The 21,097-nt window shown below is 39.4% G+C and overlaps 1 protein-coding gene across 10 annotated transcripts in view; it reads left to right on the top strand.

The window, feature by feature from the left end:
* Window positions 1–21,097, top strand: part of SLC4A4 (solute carrier family 4 member 4) — a 351,418-nt gene that overhangs the window by 287,350 nt on the left and 42,971 nt on the right. For all 10 annotated transcript variants that reach the window (XM_026510000.4, XM_048211820.2, XM_044388202.3 and 7 more), the window contains one exon: window positions 9,075–9,266. In XM_026510000.4, coding sequence (XP_026365785.1) covers window positions 9,075–9,266 — 192 coding nt within the window. The remainder of the gene's footprint in view (window positions 1–9,074; window positions 9,267–21,097) is intronic.

Consider the following 21,097-nt stretch of genomic DNA (forward strand, 5'->3'; position numbering starts at 1 on the left):
AGCTTTCTTTTGATGTCTATTAGCATGATAGATGGTTCTCCACTGCCTTGCTTTCAATCTGGAGGTGTCTTCAGGGAGTCTAAAATGAGTCTCTTGTTGGCAGCGTATCTGTGGGTCTTGTTTTTTTGTTTTGTTTTTGTTTTTTATCCGCTCTGATACCCTTTATCTTTTGATTGGAGCATTGAGTCCATTTACATTCAGAGTAATTGTTGATAGATATGAATTTAGTGCCATTGTATTACCTGTAAAGTCACTGTTTCTCTATATTTCTCTGTTCCTTTCTAGTCTTTATTTCTATTGGTCCCTCTTTGCCACTCAAAGGGTCCCCTTTAATATTTCTCGCACCGCTGGTTTGGTGCTTCCAAACTCCTTTGGTTTTTATTTGTCTTGACAACTCTTTGTCTTTCCTTCTATTCTGAATGACAGCCTTGCTGGATAAAGTATTCTTGGCTACATATTTTCCCCATTTATCGTGTTGAATATATCATTGCCACTCCTTTCTGGCCTGTGGATGGGTCTGCTGCCAGTCTTATGTGTCTACCCTTGTTAGGTTGAAGGCCTTTTTCCCCCTAGGTGCTTTCAGAATTCTGTCTTTATCTTTGTATTTTGCAGGTTTCACTATGATACATTGTGGTGTTGACCTGTTTTTGTTGATTTTGAGGGGAATTCTCTGTGCCTCTGGGACTTGAATGTCTGTTTCCTTCCCCAGATTAGGGAAGTTCTCAGTCATAATTTGTTCAAATAAACCTTCTGCCTCTTATTCCCACTCTTCTTCTTCTAGGACTCCTACAATACAGATATTATTGTGCTTTGTGTAATCGCTGAATTCCCCAAGTCTATATATGTGATCTAATAGTTCTCTTTCCCTCTTCTTTTCAGCTTCATTATTTTCCATAATTTTATCTTCTATATCACCTATTTGATCCTCTACTTTTCATCCTCATTGTGATTATATCCAGTCGGTTTTGCTTTTTCGGTTATTGCATTTTTTTCTTTTGGCCTAACTAGTTTTTAGGTCTTTTATCTCTGCAGCCCAGGTTTCTCTGGTGTTTTCCATGCTTCTTTCAAGCCCAACTAGTATTCCTATGACTGTTGATCTAAATTCTTGTTTGGATATATTTCTTATATCTGTTTTGAATAAATCCCTGGCTGTGATTTCCTCTTGATTTGTCTTTTGGGGAGAATTCCTCCATGTTGTTATCATGTCTAAGTTTCTGTCTTTTGCATATTATGAAAGCTTGTTATGTTTCCTGCTCCTGGGAGTAATACTGTATTAAGAAGGGGTCATATACTGTCCAGGGCCTGGCTCTTCAGGAAGCATGTCTGGTGTATGCTGTATACACTCTACTGTTGTGTTTTGGCTGTTCTTTCCCACAGGTCAGTCCCCTATAGAGTTCCTCCTTGCTTGCATTGAGGAGTGTTTGGGCCTTTAACTCGCTGTGTTTTCATTTGCTTGTTAAGATAAGCCTGACTTAGGGGCGCCTGGGTGGCGCAGTCGTTGGGCGTCTGCCTTCGGCACGGGGCGTGATCCCAGCGTTATGGGATCGAGCCCCACGTCGGGCTCCTCCCCTGGGAGCCTGCTTCTTCCTCTCCCACTCCCCCTGCTTGTGTTCCCTCTCTCGCTGGCTGTCTCTGTCAAATAAATAAATAAAATCTTTAAAAAAAAAAAAAAAAGTCCCGATCTAAGAAAAGAGAAAAGGAAAAGGAACAAATAAAGCAAACAGACGAACAAAAAACTATAATCCTGATATCAAAGAAAAAAGAACAAAAAGAAAAAGAAATCCTGGTCCTATTTTCACCAGAACTGAAGCTGACATTTTGGAGCACTCTGTGATCAGTAGACTTGGTACATGTGGGGGGCGTGGGAAAGAGGCCCAATGTGCAGGCTCACAGTCAGATCTGCCCTGGTAAAGATGCCCCTGCTGGGCTCAGGAGGGCAGAGTTTGGTATAAGCAACTCCAGCCTCTGCTGGAGCTGCTGTGTTTCTCTCTGACGTCTGACTGTGCTGGTAGGCAGTGGGGGGGGTGGTGGAAGTGGCATCACCCCACCCTCTCTTCCCTGGGGAGGGGAACCTGTGGCTGCTGCTGATCAGGAGGCCCTTACAGAAAGGGGAACAGTCTCCCCTCCTGTGTTCCAGACTTTGTTCAGATCCGTGCCCTCAACCTGTCCATGCCCGGGCTGTTGGCATGGCTGGCACCACAGTTCTCCTGTGTTTTATCTCTGGCCAGTGGCTGGGATTCAAAACTCCAAATCTTAAAGGGCACAGCAAGGCATGGACCCACTTGCCTGCCCTGGAGGAGAGCCTCACAGTGCTGCACCTGACACCATTCTTTCCCAGAAAAACAGCCCCATGGTGGGCACACACAGTGGCTGGAGTCTATTGTGATGATCAGTGAAAAGCTGGGACCAGGTTATCTGCTCTCTTTGCGTGCCTCTGTCTCCTGCTGTTGAATGGATGCTCAAAGGCTCCCAGCAGGCCCTTTGTCCTTGGAGAGGCAATATACTCTCTTCCAAATGTACTCCAGGAAGGGGCATGATCAGGGCGCCTGGGTGGCTCAGTTGGTTATTAAGAGACTGCTTTCAGCTCACGTCATGATCCTAGGATCCTGGGATCGAGTTCCGCATCAGGCTCCCTGCTTAGCAGGGACTCAGCTTCTCCCTCTGCCCTTTCCCCCTGCTTATGCTCTCTCTCTCGCTCTCACTCCTGCTATCTCTCAAATAAATAAATAAAATTAAAAAAAAAAAAAAAGAAGGGGCATGATCTCTCCCAGGGCAACCCAGGAGATCCCCTCACCATAGCATGTTGTGCAAACCCTATGCGCTGCTCTCTCTCCTGCTCTCTCCCTCTCTCTCTGACTTTGCTCCATGAAAAGCACTCCTTACACTTCGTGGCACCACAGCTTTTCTCTCCCCCAATTCACAGCTCCAAACCTCACATCTGCCACGTTCTCTCCCTCCAATTGTGCAGATTCTTTTCTTAATCCTCAGATTAATTTCTTAGTTGTTGAAAATGATTTGATGTTGATCTGGCTGTGTTTGAGGGACCAGGCAAGCCTAGGGTCCCTGACTACTCCGCCATCTTAACTCCTTCCTTTATCTGACAACTTTAAGTTTAAAGTTTATTTTACTTCAATTTTTTCTCCAGATAAAAAGGGTAGATAAATCAGTAGATATCTTCTTTGAATATGTCAAACAGTTGAATCTTGATGAATGATTTTAGTTAACTAAAATTTCTTTGGTAGCCCGATGTATCGTAAGTTAAACCTTGCTTCTGTCTTGGTCAGTTTGTCTTTCTTATTTTTTAGTGACTCACAGTCCCTTTGGTCTGCAGGCTCCATACTTCTGTCATTTCTAGCCTTTACCCATCCCTGGTGTAAAGAGTTGCCAAAGCCGTAGTCAGACTTTCTCTCACTTAATCTTTCACCTTCCTTTCCCCATTCTCGTTTTTTTTCTAGAATGCTCTCCTTCCTCCCATTGCCATAGCCGGGTTCTTTCTCATCCACCACAAACACTGCAGAAGTCTTAATCAGCCCTAAAGAACTTGCTTGATCTTTTAGTGCTTACATGCTCTAGCCTATCCTTTTGCTACTGTATTTCTTGAAAAAAATAGTCTGGGATAGCCTTTTCCATTTTTTCATCCTAAACTTTCATCCTTTCATCCTCAACTCAGTTCTCTACTTTGAATCTCCCTCCAGTGTTTAATATTAGGAGTATTCAGTATTAGGAGTTAGTTGTGAATGTGTTAAATGTAAGAGAAAACACAAAAACAAACCATGGATTTAGCTGTCTTCATCCCTCAACATCTTTGCAACACTAGACCCTCTCAGCTCTCCTCCTGAACTTGTTTTTCAATGTTCTCATGTACCTTTCCTTTTACCCATCATTCTCATGGCATATTCATAATCTTTTGTGGTATCTTCACTTTGTTGTGGGTACTTTAGATGTTTTACACTCTTTTCCTTCCCCTAAGTTGATGTCTTCACATCTGACATCTCTTCTAGATCCAGGTCTCCAGATGCATTAGACATCTGTGCAGCAGAGCCACAGTATTCTTGCAATGGAAAGTTCTAAGCGTCATGAGAAATAGAGATAATGTGTTCTGAGAGTTCTGACAGATAGAGGGGTCTTCTGAAATTATGTTCCCTTTTGTTTTGCTCTTAAACTTTTGACATGAGTAGTAAATTATGATGTATATAATTCTGCGTAGGAAATAAAGATCAAAGCCATAGAGAAGAAAGAATCACCTATAAGGTATAAAGGACAGAAGCTGTGAGATAAAATCCTCCCGAATTAAGCCCAGGGGAGAGAATGGTGGCTTGAGTAAGGGTGGTAGCAGTGGTTATGGGTGAAATGTAGTCCAATTTGGGATGTGATTTTTTTTTTAATTTTATTTTTAAGTAAACTCTATACCCAGCTAGAGCTCGAACCTACAACCCTGAGATCAAGAGTCACATGTTCTACCAACTGAGCCAGCCAGGCACCCCTAATTTTGGATGTATTTTGAGATCATTTTTGCCATAATGTGCCATGTGAGAAAGAGAGGAATTAACAATGACTTCAAGGTTTTCTGTTTTTGAATCCAGAAGGATGAAGTTGCTATTAACAGAGATGGGCAAGATCCTAGGGGAACAGGATTTAAGAAGGGATTAGAAGTTAGTTTTGGACATATTAAATTTAAAATGCCCACGAGGATTCAAACAGGCATATAGCTTACCAAGAAGTAGTTACAAAAGAGATTTTGTTTTGTTTGGAGAACATTTGCTGATGAGTTAACAAATCATTGTTAGTCTTGTGATCATGAATTTGCTCTTAGAGTAAATGAAAACTGGAGTGTGGTTGACATACAAGGAGAATGTCTCACTATGAGGACAGAATAATCTCACGACAGCACCAGAGCAGTGCTTCTAAAGCTTCTTCGCATCACTGCTTTCTTTGAGGTTCTAATGAAATCTGTGGTTGCTTTTCCCAGATACACACTCACACACACAGTGTCTTAATGTGGTATTTCAGGGCACCCAGGGATTTCTTCCTTCAGGTCACTTAACATCTATGCTAGATATGTCCAACCCAGAACTGCCCTCTTTTAGGAGCCAGTGTTACTTGGTTGTACATTTTCTACCATGATGTACTGAGTGATAATCAGAGGGGTTTACATGTGAAGAGTACTATTCTGTACTGTGGTCGTGGTGACCTTCATGGTCCTCTTTTTCAGCCATGTAAGTGAAAAATCCTATTGGCACTTGCACAGGAAAGTGAAGTTACTTTTTTTTCTGTTTTCCAAGTAAACAGTGGTAGAGCTGAGATCGAAGCTCATGACGGTATTTTCCCAGTCTGCTGTTTTGGTATATTTTCAGTATTTACTTCAGATGAATTCTTTGGGAGTGGTATGAACCTGGGAAGGAATCATTTACATGTTTTTGCTTTTTCTATGACTTACTACAATTTGAAAATACAAATACTCAAAACCAAAACTGTTTACAGTGAATCAACCAGTATCAAAAACACTATCCATGAAATAATAATGTAAGTATGAAAGGTCATCAAACAAAAATATGTAATGTACTAGTATTTATGAAGCATGAAAATTGTATTTAAATGGATAATAGAAAGTAATATAGGAGTCTTAGACAAGAAATTAAACCAGGACAGACAAACTTTTTCTGTAAAGGACCAGAGAGTATGTATTTTAGGATTTATGGGTCAGATATCTGGTCTTTGTTGAAATTACGCAACACTGTAGTTATGGCACAAATACAGTGATGAATGTTATGTAAAGAAATGAGCATGATTGTTTTTCAATAAAACCTTATTTATGAAAACTGGGGCCAGGCTGAATTTGGCCTGCAGGATATAGTTTGTTCAGTCTTGGATTAAACTACTCATGGCAATTTTAGATAACTTATACATGATAGATATAGATAACTTTTATTTATTTTTTAAAAAGATTTTATTTATTTATTTGATAGAGGGAGAAAGAAAGCACAGGTGGGGGGTGAAGAGGGACAGAGGGAGAGGGAGAAACAGGCTGCCTTGATGCAAGGCTCGATCCCAGGACCCGAGATCATGAGCTGAGCTGAAGGCAGACGCTTAACTGACTGACCCACCCAGGTGCCCCTGATACAGATAACTTTTAATAAGACAGCATTGTTTTTAAAGCAGTGTTCCCCTCAGACTAAGCTAGGATTCCAGAGAGGTAACTCAGCACCTGCCTTGAGGTGGATCAGGGATATTGAGAGAGAGAAGCTCAATGCCTCTTAACTACGTAGCACAGAATAGCTCAGTTTTAAATATTGGGGTTTTAGGTAAAGTTTACATGAAGAGATATTTCACTGATAATTAAAATTTGAAAACTATTGGGTTACAGCAAGTGGTAACTGAAATCTGTACAGTTTCTTTTTTTATGTTTCCTTTACATAGGCAAAACAAAATGGATCTCTGAAGTAAAAAATACCATTTGTACTCAAAAGTTCCATAGATAACAAAATAAGATATATTGGGGTAAAAATTACATAAATTATATCTGTGACAATTAAATTATTAGCTAATTATCTAAAACTCTACTTTTTCATATCTACATATATACACCATTAATAGATGAACCATGTTTCGTCTTAATGTTTGTTTGTGATATGAATGCTGCCTGAAGTCCAATGAAGCTAATCTTCATTGGTATCAGCTTATATGGAATAATAACACTGAAATAACACAAACAATGTAGATGCCTCTTCAGTGATATTTAAATAGAATTATTTATTTGCTAGAGTTAAATTTTTATGGGAGTGGGAAACTTCATGTATATATATTCTGAGATGTCTATGCATGCTGCCTGAAGTATTTATATTAAAGCCCTTAGATGGTTTGGAAGCTAAATTGTCTGTATGACAATACAAAAAATCATTTGAGGCTTACAAAATAGTGATATTGGCATTTTAGGCTGATGTAAATGAGAAAACATATCTATCATTTTTATGTACATGTGTATTGTTTTTTTGCCTCATCCTGAATCTCTGTAAGAAAATCAATAAAAATTGCCTGTTGGGATTGTCTTAACACAGTTTACTTCTTTGGGTTATTAAGAAGGAATCTGCTGATACTGAAGTGCTGAAGTGATATTATGGTAAATTTTTGCTGATCTGAAAACAAAGAGATCTGTTACCTATTATGACCTCTAAACTTCAAATGTGTTCTGCTAAAAACATCCATATGCAGAAATCTGAAAAACAAGATGAGACATGATTAATCACCTCTCAGAAGAGTTTGATAAAAGAATAATTATGTAATTCAGCTGTTTATAAGTTGAAACTAACACAGAAAAATTTCAGGGAAAAATCTAGATTTTATTTTTTTTATTGATTTAGGTAAGCACTTTACCTTTTGAGCTCTATAAAAATATGAACTCTTTCTGGTCAGAAATCCTTCTTTTGCATGTGTATCTTCTTTTATGATTAGGTTACTTACATCAAGAGAATTCATTGAATAGTAAAGAATATTGATGATGTGTTTGTTGTGAGGTAGAACTCTTGCCCTAAAGGACAGGAGAAATTTATCTTTCCATATTTATTTACAAGGTATTCTCAAATAACTCTTCTGGTAGCACATGATGTACTCATTAGCCCTGGACGCAAGAGAAAATCCAAGATCACGGCACTCACAGTTTCCGTGTCTGATGAGGACCCACTTCCTGGTTCATAGACAGGCTTCTTCTCATTGTGTCTTCATATGTTAGATGAGAAGATGAGACAAGGGAGCTCTCTGGGTTCTGTTTTATAAAGACTTGAATCTCATTCATGTAGGCCCCATTCTCATGACCAAATCACTTCCCAAACACCATCACATATGATTTTCAACATATTTAGGGGAATTGTAGTCAGCACCCCATTAGTGTTGTCTGTAAGTGGCTGCAAGAGGGCATAACATTTTAGGTGAGGTAGCTCTTATGTGACTGAAGGCAGTTCTCTAGAGAAGGAGGCAGCTAAAACTCTGAGCAGCTAGGGGATGAGTACCCTGGCCTTATCCATTGTGTTAGCAAAAAGATTCTCCTGCATATTAGAAACAGAAAATAGGAACAGGAGTTAGCTGCTATCAAGAAGTACTGACAACACGGGGCGCCTGGGTAGCACAGTCGTTAAGCATCTGCCTTCGGCTCAGGGCATGATCCCGGCGTTCCGGGATCGAGTCCCACATCGGGCTCCTCCACTGGGAGCCTGCTTCTTCCTCTCCCACTCCCCTGCTGTGTTCCCTCTGTTGCAGGCTGTCTCTCTGTCACATAAATAAATAAAATCTTAAAAAAAAAAAAAAGAAGTACTGACAACACAATAGCAATTCATGAGATAGAAGAAAATTTGAAAATTGACCCATGAGCTTGAGGTCATGTAACATAGGGATAGATTAGATATCCCCCACACAACTCCGTAGCCCATTCCAGCATAATCCAATACTGGCTATTCATGAAGCTGACCTGGAGTCAACAAGAAAAAAAGCTATATTTTATCAGGATATGCAATTGAAAAAGCAGGGACCATCAGCATTTTTACAGTTTAATTCCTTAAACCACTAGTCTCTAGTTGTTTAGTAAAGAAATAGCTCTTTTGTGAAAGTGCTGGGTAAATTCATGGTTAGCCCAATAAAACTTTTAGAGAGCATTGACTGCAGGCCATCAGCTTGAATCCAAAGAAGCCATGCACTGCAAAAGTAAGTACTTTTTGAACAACAAAGGTGTTTCAGAGAGTCTTGCATTTTGGATATTAGTGTGTCTCAGTTTACTCTCAGGAAAGCTGACAGGAAAGAAGGACTTTGTGGTTTGTTTCTGTTGAACAAATGGAGGATTGTAGGACTGTAGCTCAAACTCGGTAACAGATTGCAACATTTCCATTGTATTTTCAATAATTGCTAGCCTCCTGGCCTCTTTACCTGTTATTCCATTAACACTTCATCAAGTTTCACCCTCCAGTGGTTACCCGCCAGCTGTTCGGCAGAGACTTTTAGCCTAATCCCTACATAGCCCATCAAATAGCAAATGCTGCTTTTGATGTGTTGGTGTTCTCTAGAAATTTTTTTGTGTTTTTCTTCTTTAGTACCATAATGCTACCTTTGACTGGGCGTTTTTGTCAACGAAGAAGTGTTTGAAATATGGAGGAAAGCTCGTGGGGAACAACTGTGATTTTGTTCCTGATATCACACTCATGTCTTTCATCCTCTTCTTGGGCACCTACACCTCTTCCATGGCTCTGAAAAAATTCAAAACTAGCCGTTATTTTCCAACCACGGTAAGTACCTGAGTTTTAAATAACTTTCACTGAATTAATACTGTATCAACAATAATACAATGTTACAGAATGAAAAAGTCACCTGTAACTCAGCTTTCACAATACAATTTTGTACATTTAAAATTTGATTTCCATTTGTGCGTATTATGTATTTTTAACCTAATTAAAGTCCAGCTTTGAAGAGCCTTCCAAGGATTTTGCTCACATAATTCTGTCATAAATTCTATCATAATTCTTATTGCACCGAGGGGAAAAGTGGGATGTATTCTAGTATCTAAAAATGCATGAATAAGAAAAAGATATTTTAAATCCATAGTTTTAAAGTACATAAGCAAAAACTCTTCATATTAGCAAGGAATTGTGATGTAGAATTTCTAGTTCATGAGCTGTACATGTGATAATTTAGTAGTTGAATTATGGGCTGTGGGAGTAAACTTAAACTGTGTTGTTACACCAGTATTGGTATAAGATAGGAGCGTCATCTGAGCCAAAATTTCCTTCCCATAATGACGAATGCCGTAGAACAGAAAAACAGATAATTGAGCTGGGTGGTGCAGACATCCTGTCTCCCGTTAATATGCTTGGGTGAACGTAAAGTCAAAACTGTGGTTCATGGAGAGACTACAAGATAAGACCAACATTTACTTAATGGTGTTTTGTTTTTTTACCTGAGAGTGAAACTAAGATAATCCTTTGCTTTGCAGTTCAATTCTCAGTGTTTAGGATGTCAGTATTTCTTAGGTAATCTTGATTATACCCGATTTTTATCAATGAGCTGCTCTTTGCAGCTGAAATCTCATGAGATTTCTCCCCTTGTGTTTTGTGTGGAAGGAGTGGAAAGACTTTAGAAGACATGCAGTGCAGTTGCTGAAATTCCTTTCTTTCAATTCCTACAGAATGAAACATAATATATTCACACCTAGGAAATTTTTTGACTTTTTCTTATAAAAATTGACTTTTCTTATAAAAATGAAAATAAAAGGAAGGATTGATCATTGTTTTTAGTGTGTTTGGGCTTCTATAACAAAATACAATAGACTAGGTGGCTTATTAACCACAGAAATTTATTTCTCATGGTTCTGGAGGCTGGGAAGTCCAAGATGAGGTACCAGCAGGGTTGGGTGAGGGCCCTCCTCCTGGCTTATAGCCAGTGCCTTTTCACTGTGTCCAAGCATGGAGGAAGGGTCAGGGCTCTCCGTAGGGCCTCTTTTATAAAAACACTAATCTTATTCGTGAAGGCTCCACCCTTATGACCTAAGCACCCCCTGAAGTCCCCACCTCCTAATACAATCTTTTTGGGGGGTTAGGATCTCAACATAAGAATTTGAGGGGGACACAACACTGAGACCACAGCAATAATGAGATGTCTCAAACTAGCTGGCCCAAGGAACGAAAAAATTTAACAAAGTGAAATGTAGAAAGAAGTATTCAACTTAATGTGTCTAAAACAGGCATCGCAAAATGGTGGTCAACAGGCAGAATTCAGCCTACAGCCATTCTTTGTTTAGACCATAGTTTGTAAACACAAACACACACACACACACACACACACACACACACACGCATATACTTGAGGCCTTAGATGGAACCTGTACTTTGCAGGTAGTTATTGTCCTCATAACTCTCTATTGTCTAACACTTGGCTGCTCTGTACGTTCAGATTAACTGCCCATCCCCGAAGATATTTGAGCTTGTAACACCAGTTCACACATGGGAAAACATGCTTACTTAATCCACCTCTTCAGTGGTATGTGTTTTGTGTAGGCCAGATGCCTTGGATAAATGTCTTTGAGGACAATTTCTTCTACTCTATTGAGGTTTTTCCTTCTTAGTTATTAATTCATTAGACCTGTCTTTCTTTCTCTTTCTCTCTCTCTCTCTCTTTTTTTTTTTTTTTTTTTTTTTTGGTTCACATCTTGGGAATTATCACTCCTTTAATCTCTCCTACTTGCCAAAGTCTGAAATTATATAGACATAGCAGGTGAAAAGTAGAAAATTTGTGAAGCAATTGTAAGTTGTAATTTGCAAAATAAACTCGTTTCAACCTTAAGATGAATAGATATCATTTCAACTGCCTATGTAGGCATCACTTTTTTCTTCCAGCAAGAACTCCCAAATTGATAACAGCTCTTCAGACTTAAAGGAATTTTCCCCTTATAAGAGCCCAGGCAGGTAATTTCTCAGTGTTGATAAATGCTGCTGAGAAAGTCATGAGCATGTGAAAATAGAATAATGATAGCATTCTGATTACAATTCCTATGAAGAGGTTTCTCAGCATAGTGTAGAATTGTGTATAGCATTCATAAAATAAACAGAGAAGAGAAAATATATGTGATTTCTAAGGAGCAATGTTGAGGTGTGTAGGCTTTCAGACTGTCATCTCTCCTACTCACTTTATATTTACAGCTAAATAATAGCAATATGTACACAAATTCATACATGCATGAGTAATAAGAACATCTTTTTTGCTCTCTCATTTGCCAACATATGTTTGGATTTAAGCTATCATTTAGGAGGGTGGTCTCTGCAGACAGAAACCGATAGGTTTATAGATTCTTATGCTTATATATTGTATTCTACAATTACAACTTGTATGCTTAAATGGAATAAATCAGACAATCCTCGATTGCTGTGACAAGAATCAAGCCAACTGTTACTACTTCCTTGCTCACGTGAGCCATTCACATGAAACCGCTGAAATCTCAAAAATGCTAGTGCTGGATGACAGTGCCCTTGTCATACAAAATATCCTCTTTTCCTTTAAGTTGCCCAGCCATTTCTCTTTTGCACTCTCATTCCTAAAAATTTGTCGGTGAGTCAATTCAGACTGTAAACTGCTAGAAAACTGTTTTACTTCTATAGGATTCCTCTCATCAATTAGCACAAGGCTGGACGCAGACTCAGTACTCCACCCTTGATGAATGCTGCATTTTGTGGACAAAGCACAGATGTGAGAACCCGGAAGCTGTAGATGCCAGTGCTGGCACTGCCATTAACTAACAGTGCGCCCTTTGAGAGCTAACTGCGGACTTTAGTTACCACACCCCTAAAAGGAGTGCTCAGCTAGCAGACAACGTATTTTTAAGCTTGAGTGTTCTGTAATTTTAAAGAGAGTTTGCTGACTCCATCTCCTCAATTAATTGAATTCTCCATTTTAAGCTAGAGCTTATAGCAATGATCCGGACTTAGAAATTTCAAAAAATTAATTATTGTCTCCATCTTTATGCCAGGTCTGCTCTAGATCTTGTGTGACAAAAGATGATACTTATCTCATTTGCCTCTCCAAGTTTTTTTTTTAATCAAATTAAACTTGTTATAGTCCCCTCAATTATCCTGCTCCAATCTCTCTCCCTTACACTTCTATTCCCCTAGTTCAGTCAGTCATTACCTTGGCCAAGACCAGGGTCAGTTATCTATTCTTTCTCTCATAGGAGGCTAGTGGCAATCCATCAGTATGAGCACTTAAGGTAAAAGAGTTTGTCTTTGTTAGCCCATCTATCAGGAATTTAATTTGCATATCAGGCACTGTCCAGAGAGCCCTAATGCCAAGGAGAATATGAATGGAATACCAGCACTCCACTGCCTGTCTGCTTTGCGCTCCCCAGTCTTTTTAGAGGGGTGCATCAGACTGTTACCCCATTCAGTTACTGGTCTATTATGTCAGCCTCAAGTATTTGGTCAAAGGCTGTTGGCATCAGAGCTTCCTGTAGGAGCATCACGCACCATCTGTGATCTTCTGTGGCAGATGGCTCAGGGCATGAGCCTGAAATGCTCTTCCAGAGTGCCATACCAACAGGTGAGCATATGCATGCAACAGAGGTACCATCCCTGCATATGCACTGGTAAAATGAAAGCAGTAGCTTAGAGCAGGATTGTGATTAGTAGTTGATTGTGGTTAGTAGTAAAACTCAAAGCTGGAGAACCTCTGAATTAGGCAAAATTTATTGATACTTTGATATATAGTCAAATATAGTGTGGCTGGCTGATGTATGTAATTGGCATGAAAATGTCTTTCTTAAGGAACTACTTAATTTCCTCTTTTCTCCCTATTAGAATAAGTAACAGTTTTGACCCTCACATGAATTGATGTAATGGTAAGATTCTTTATTTTATTTTAATTTATTTTTATTTATATATATATATATAGAGAGAGAGAGAGAGGGAGAGAAAGAGAGAAAGGAGGGGCAAAGGGAAAGAGAGAATCTCAAGCAGGCTCTATGCCTAGCCACAGTGGGGCTTGATCTCATGACCCTGAGATCATGGCCTGAACCACCCAGGTGCCCCGAGATTCTTTTTTAATATGTCTCCTGATTGTTATTGTCAGTTAAGTAAATAAATTCCAGGTAACATCAACACTTATGACACTTTCTACACTTTATTTAGATGACACTTAAGCAGGATGTTCTTTGATATCCTTTTTTTAAAAACAGTATTCTATAATTAATTAGTATATTCATTCAAAATTGGAAAAAAATGTTATGACCCTAATGTGTGCTTGATACAATACTAGGTGGTAGGGATACAAAGACAGGTAATTCATGAGCCTTGCCCCTAGTAGGAACGAAGTATATATTTGTTGAATAAGTTAGATTTTGGGGTTTTTAATGAGTGTGACTCATTTCGATACTTCTGCTCCATTCGTGCTTACTGTCTTCTGCAGAATCACACTTTTGTGCTTTCCTGTGACCGAAATAAATTGATGGTGGTCTTTGAGGAACTGGCTTTATGGATAAGAAAAAAGTTAGGGCTTCAGAAATCTTAGTGCAGATATAATGAGCATTATAGTTAGGTGACACATTTAGTTTTTATCCATGTGAGACACAGTCTAGAATTCCACAATTTGCTGTATTTTTGGCCCCATGACTTTTAGTTGACATTTTGGCCTGTGACAGCTCTATTAAAGTTGGATGTGTTTAGTTGGTAAACAACTCTTTATAAGAATCAGGTGATATCCCTTTCTGTTTTCTTTTTCTCCCAGAAACTCTCTAGTGAGTGGTAAAAACTATCAAACTAAAACAAATAATGTATCCAAAAATTAGGAAGAAATAACAGGCATGTATTCTCTGTCCCATTCTAGTGTTAGTAATGCTGGGTGACATTTGGCTGCTCTTGCAGAAACATCAGACCACATCATTCCATTGAAACTCATTGAGAAAATGGCTTTGTTGTCAGTGAAGGGGAATCAGATTTTCAAATTCTTATGTTATTTTGTACCAAGGAATGTAATTTTCAAAGTCAAATTTGTTTAATCCAAAATTGATTTTCATATTTTTCTTAAGAATGACAAAGGGATATTTGATTATAAGTCCAACTCAACCTCTTAAACATTTAACGAAGATTATAAATACTTCAGTTCTTATAGATATATGACAAAAAATGCAGCCAACCCAAATTGAGCCCTAAGGAAAATAAGGTTCGGAGCACTGATCAGCCAGGTGTTTTGTGAGAGCTTTTAATGGTGGCACAGAAGCAGTCTATGGACAATAATTTTGACCCTGGTACTTTGTTGGTCCTAAACACTTTCAGCTTACTTGCCCATCCTAGAAAAGTCACCAGCATTGAAATTCATTCCTTAACACAAAATGACCTCCTACTCCATTTCCAGATTGTCTAATTTATACATATGACTTAATTATTCTTTTTAAAATTTTAATTTTTGTACCTTAATATAATTATAAAGCCACCTTTCTTTTTAAGTCCTGGAACTCCTTTTTCTTTTTTTAAGATTATTTATTTATTTTAGAGATAGTGCAAGCATGCAGTGCGAGGGAGAGGGAGAGAGAATCTCAGGCAGACTCCACGGAGTGCAGAGCCTGAGGCAGGGCTCAGTCCCACAACCCTGAGAACCCTGAGATCATGACCTGAGCCAAAATCAAGAGTCGGATGCTTAACCGACTGAGCCACCCAGGCGCCCCTGGAACTCTTTATTATAATGTTTTTTGGGGGGAATGTATCAAGAAGACCTTATTAAAGGGCCAGAAATTTTGATAATTGGGTCTTAATCATTGCAGTTTAGTGTTAGAACTTTGAATACCATCTAGTCCAATACTGCCTCTTATTTCTTACAAGGGGTCATCTGTGGGCTACTTGAATGCTTCCTAGAACAGGAACTCCTATCTCTGAAGGCATTCCTGATAGAAACACAAATTTTCCCTGCCACAGCCTCTATCCGAGGGGTCTGCCCTTGCCCTCGGAAACTACACAGAACAAGTTAGTCTTTCTTCCCTCTGACAGATTTCACATATTTGGAGATAGGTCTCCCAACAACTTCTTGAGGCTATCATCGTTTTTTATGCAGCATGTTTTCTGGAATCCTATTCCTCTGAATACCCATCTCTGGATCAGCTCCAGATTTTCACTTTTTACTTAGAATATAGTGGCCAGATTGAGACACAGTGTGTCCCATGTGATTTGATCATTTGCTTCTGGCATACACTTACTAGGTTTTTTTGTTCTGCTGCTCAGTTTTGAAGCAGGAGGCAGGAAGAGGCCCGAGTGGGCTGAAGTCTCGCAAGCGTTCCTGCTGAAAGACTTTGTAGGCCTACTCCCCTCTGTTCCATGCTTGGAAAAACAATTTTTTTTTAAGGTAGACTTCCATCGGGAAGCTCTAAGCACCACCCAGAGGAAGTACCCAATCCAATTCCCTTCTTTGTTCCCCGAATCTCTGACTCTAGAATTCACAGCATTAAAATCCTGGAGCCTAATCAGACTTTCCTTTTATTGAATTCTAACCGTAGTGGGTATTATTGATTCAAAGTACAGTGTATTATGATTGCTATACTGATATCAATGCTTATTTCTTTTATAGTGCTATGCTTTGACTACTAGGGGGCATCAAATTTCAAAATTCTCATGGTATTTTGTGCCTTTTCATGATTGCCGAAAGGCACATATTTGTCTGGTCTACATTTTCTTATCTACAATAAATGCTTTTTTACACTGTTTAGCAGTTTCCAAGCACCACCGTCGTGAGAGGAATTGACATCATGAATTAGTATATTTTGAGAACCCACAGGGTGCCTGCCGCCGTACTTGTGTCTGTCACAGCTCCATCCATCGAGAGCCGCTCCGCAGGCTCACCGCCTTCCCCCTGTTAACTTAGGAGCAGCTGCAGCCCTCACAGAGTGAAAACCAAATGTCCTCTGGGGCTTCAGAGACACCAAATTCATTTTTTTCTCCTGTAAATTAACTAGCTTCTCCCCACTGGTGTCTCCATGATTATGACTCTCTTAATAATTAATAAGTACCATCCTTCATGAAGAGTATGTTTACAGTAGATTTATTAGATTGTTTTTGCCCCAGAACAAGAGAACAGTGTATGGTTATTTGAATTTCTCTTCCCATTCATGTAGTTTCTTCTTTGCTTTGATGGTTTAAATATGTCAGCTTGTTTTTTTAGTGTTTCTTAGATTAGTTGAGATATTTTAAAATTCTGTAGAGGTCAGAAATATTTGTTCTCTTCATTTTTATAATTAAGAAATGGTAGGGGCGCCTGGGTGGCACAGAGGTTAAGTGTCTGCCTTCGGCTCGGGGCGTGATCCCGGCGTTCTGGGATCGAGTCCCACATCAGGCTCCTCCGCTAGGAGCCTGCTTCTTCCTCTCCCACTCCCCCTGCTTGTGTTCCCTCTCTGGCTGGCTGTCTCTATCTCTGTCAAATAAATAAATAAAATCTTAAAAAAAAAAAAAGAAAAGAAATGGTTAACAAAAATAAAAGAGCTCAAAACCAGTCTGATATAAAAGGATCTTAGTTGAAACACACTTTTCTTTGCCTTATTCATGAATGGAGGTAGGAATTAGCTTACATTTTAGCACATCTGTGTACCATTAAAAAATAGCCCTTTTTTTAAATAGCAAGCCCTTGATATATATGGGTTGTCTTAAGTTGTGTTTCACTTAGATTGTCGTAGTTTATATTCCTAGGATATTGAAGTTTGAACTTGGAGGGACTTAGTGTTTGGCTGGAAGGACATCCACAAGTTATGTCAGTCCCAGCTCGATTTGAAACCTCCTGAATCCACAGTATTAGGTATGAAATCTTATGGAAACAAGTTTCTCATGAAAACTTTGGCACTTCTAATCATTACCAGTTAGAGCTAGAAGGCAGTTAGGAACTATGGGTTTCTAATTTGATTTCTTCATTTATATGTTGGGACATAAAAGGGGTTGTCTTGGAGTTTTTGAAAGAGCTCAAGTTTGATGAAAATGGAAAGTAAAATAAACAGAAAACATGAAGGGAAATTCATGTGTTTTTTTTTTTTTCTCTAAATGTGTTTGGAAATGTGAAAAGGACCTCAAGAGAGTGATTCTTATCTCCTTAAAGTCAAAGCTCTTGTTCACAGGTCCTAGAGTGTATCTACTAAAAGCTGTATTTACTCAGCACTTGACATTTTTAGGGCACTTTATAGTTCTACTGTCAGCTTTCCCTTGTTCAAATTAAAGTTTAATTTTAGTATAGGGTAAGTCCTGAACAGTCTACTAAAATAGCACCCCTACCTGGCTTCTCCAATTAGAGGATTTGGAGTTGAATACAAAAATAGTCTGGGAAAAATCAATTTCCTTACTATGAAGTTTAAACCGGATCCAGTATCTTAGAAATGCATATCTGATAATAAACACTCTCCAGGAGTGATTTCTGCTGTAACTGAACTGTACTTGTACAATTTTAGGGAAAGGAAGGGGAAATAGAAGTGAATATTTTATATGAACATATCACCCTGGCTGTGATTTTTAATGAGGTTAAGCAATATTATTAATAAAGTAGTTTTTTTCCCCCCACAAATTTTAAGAAATGTGTCCTGAATCTTATTAATATTTGTCCTCTTAGCTACTTTTATACTTATGGTATAATAGTACCACATTTGACAAGAATACCATTGCTGAAGGTTTCTTCCAAATATATACTATTTCATCCACACATATTTATTATATTTCTTCCCCATGTATATACTATATGTATCAGTTTGGGAAATCAATAGCTAAACTAGAATAGATAATCTATATTAGTTTCTTATGGCTGCTATGTCAAATTATTATAAATATGATGGCTTAAAACAACACAGATTTACTGTCTTAAGATCTGGAGGTCAGAAGACTGAAATGGGTCTCAATGCGTTAATGTGAAGGTGTTGACAGGGCTGTGTCCTTTCTGGAGGCTCTGGGAGAGAATGCATTCCCTTGCCTTTTTCAGCTTGTGGAGGCTGCCCACTTTCCTTGGCTCATGACTTCCTCCATCCTCAAAGCCAGCAATGGCTAGTTGAAGTCTTTCTCACAGTGCATCACTCTGACACTGACACTTCTGCTTCCCCCTTTCATTTATGAGAACCCTGGTGACTACATTGGACCTACCAAAATCATCTTGGATTGTTTCCCCAATCTCAAGGTCATCTAATTAACAACCTTAATTCTGTGTGTGACCTAATTCCCTGTAGCCATGCGACATGACATATTCACAGGTTCCAGGAAGTAGGATGTTTACATCCTTAAGGGGGCATTATTTTGCCTACTATGATTTCTGACCTAAATTTTAACATGATTATTCTGGGTTACCTTGACAATGTACTGAAGGGGGGCAAGTATAGAATCAGGAAGATGAGATAAGAAGCAGGAAACCACAGGAGATAAAATGGTGCCTTAGACAGGGAGCAATGGAGGTGGTGAGAAGTGACGGCATCCTGAGTATGTTTTGAAGGTAATTTGCTGACCTATTAGATGTAGGATATGACAGAAAGAGAAGAGTTATGTCAGTCGTTCAGAGTTTTTGGCCTAAGCAATAGGAAAAAATAAACTATCATTAATTAAGAGGGAGAGAACTACTGAAAGAGCAGGTTTAGGGGTCAGTGTTTAGTTTATGGAAGGCTAAGAATGCCTCTTCTCCTAACTAAAGAAGCAACGTGTCCCAGGTGTCTGTCTGGTAGGGATTCTAGTCATGCATGTCTGTTCCCCAGCAGGGCCAGAGGTACTGCCCGCTGGGGCTTTCTACCACGGAATCGAAGATTGGATTCATTTGCTACCCTCTACTTCTCTTCTGTTTATAAGAAAAAGGAGGAGCACTGTCTTTTTAATAACCATTCCCCCCCCTTTAGAACAACTTCTAGCGTGTCTAAGTTGTCAACAAATTGGATTTGCTGGATAAGGACTGGGAGAGGGTGATAAAAAAAGAGATAACTTCTTTTTTGCCTTTGCAAAAAGACCTCTGGTCTTCCAATGATTTATGACCTACTGGACTGGAGAGATTATTGTAACATCTTAATATATTCCTGAACCTGTTTCATATGACCATCTTTGCCAGATCATCCTGAACTGCCTATGTCAACACTTACTTGCACAAAACTTAAGAAGTGGGAGTTTCCTCCAGTACTGAGCCCTGGGAAACATCCTTTTTCTGCAGGGATTCCAGATACTTCCAACCAAAATTAGTTGAGTGGCAGTTCCATATTATTACTGGGCTTTTATATCTTGTTTCTTGGAATTGATGATACCTTCTAAGACCTCCTGATGGTAGATTATTTAGTTGTTCCAGTGGTTTCTGCAGCCAAAGAGGCCTCATGGAACTTGAAATAACAATAGTTAACATATATTAGGAGAGTTTATTATGTTCCAGATGTTATGTTAAGCACTTTCATGGCTTATCTTATTTAATTCTTATAACAAACCGATGAGGTTGTAGGGATTATTTTGGCTACGTTTTGCACATGGAGTCATTGAAGCTAAGAAAGAATAGATATTTACGGATAGGAAATAAATGTGCTGGAGTTCCAACCCAGGTCACTGGAATATAGAAACTGTGCTCCTAACTGCTGCACTATATTTTTCTCCCCAGATTGATCCCTGCCATCTTTTCGTGCTTGACATTATTGTATGATTGGTGTTAACTTACTCCTAACAGCCCATAGCTGGCTTTCTGCTTCTTTTGTGTGGACTTCTCAAGAGAGCTAAGCCTAGCAGAACCCAGCCCTTCAAAAGTGAAAGGAACTCCTGGCCAACAGGGCCATCTTTGATCTTGCTGCTAGTTAGGACCCAAGGCTCCTGGCACCGGGCGGCAGTCAAGAAGAGAGCACGATGATGGCCTTCAGCATACCCACCTTGCCAAGTTCCTCAGTTCCATTCCTACTGAACCCCTGCCTGCAGTAGTCCCCCCTACTGCAGAACTATGCAGCCACTCAGCCCCTCCCTGATCTCTCTTCATCTAGCAGTACCAGAACACTGACTGGTTACCTTGAGGAAACCTCATAACTGCTGAATCCACCCTGATTTGTTTAGAAGCAGGCTTCCTTGGGTATGTGACCCTCACGAAGACATGGATTGTGTCTGTGTTGTTCGCTGTGGTATCCCTAGCACCAATCAAAGTATAAGGAGCCCAGTAAATTCTGGTGGAATGATCAGATTATGCACCACCATGTTATATACTTACGGGGAAACAGGCGTCCGTGCCCTATCACTGCTCCGAGGCCATTGTCAGTGCCACTAGATGCTGCAGAGAAGCCGCCAACAGTCCTGCGCTCCCCTACTGACTCCGAAATGGCCATTCTTCACCCACTCTGTGGGAAAGGTTTGGCTTTAATGCTACATTCCATAAACCCCGGCCCTTGTCCTGACCAGAGGCAGATACTTAGGAAGCTTCAAGTTTGTCAACTAATGGCAACCACACTTAAGTGGTGGTGAAGAGAAGCTCCACATACAGGAGACTTTAAGCACTAGCCTACAGTGAAAATATTTTTGACAAAGGTAGTGATGTCATCAAACTTCTCTCTTCCGTCACTTCATGTTTCTCTGAGGTCTTGAGTCCACTCAGTCACCTAGAACTTAGAACCCCTCTCCTGCTAGATTTGCAG

This window comes from Ursus arctos, unplaced genomic scaffold (genome assembly GCF_023065955.2).
Source record: "Ursus arctos isolate Adak ecotype North America unplaced genomic scaffold, UrsArc2.0 scaffold_9, whole genome shotgun sequence".
In the NCBI taxonomy this organism is placed as follows: Eukaryota; Metazoa; Chordata; class Mammalia; order Carnivora; family Ursidae; genus Ursus; species Ursus arctos.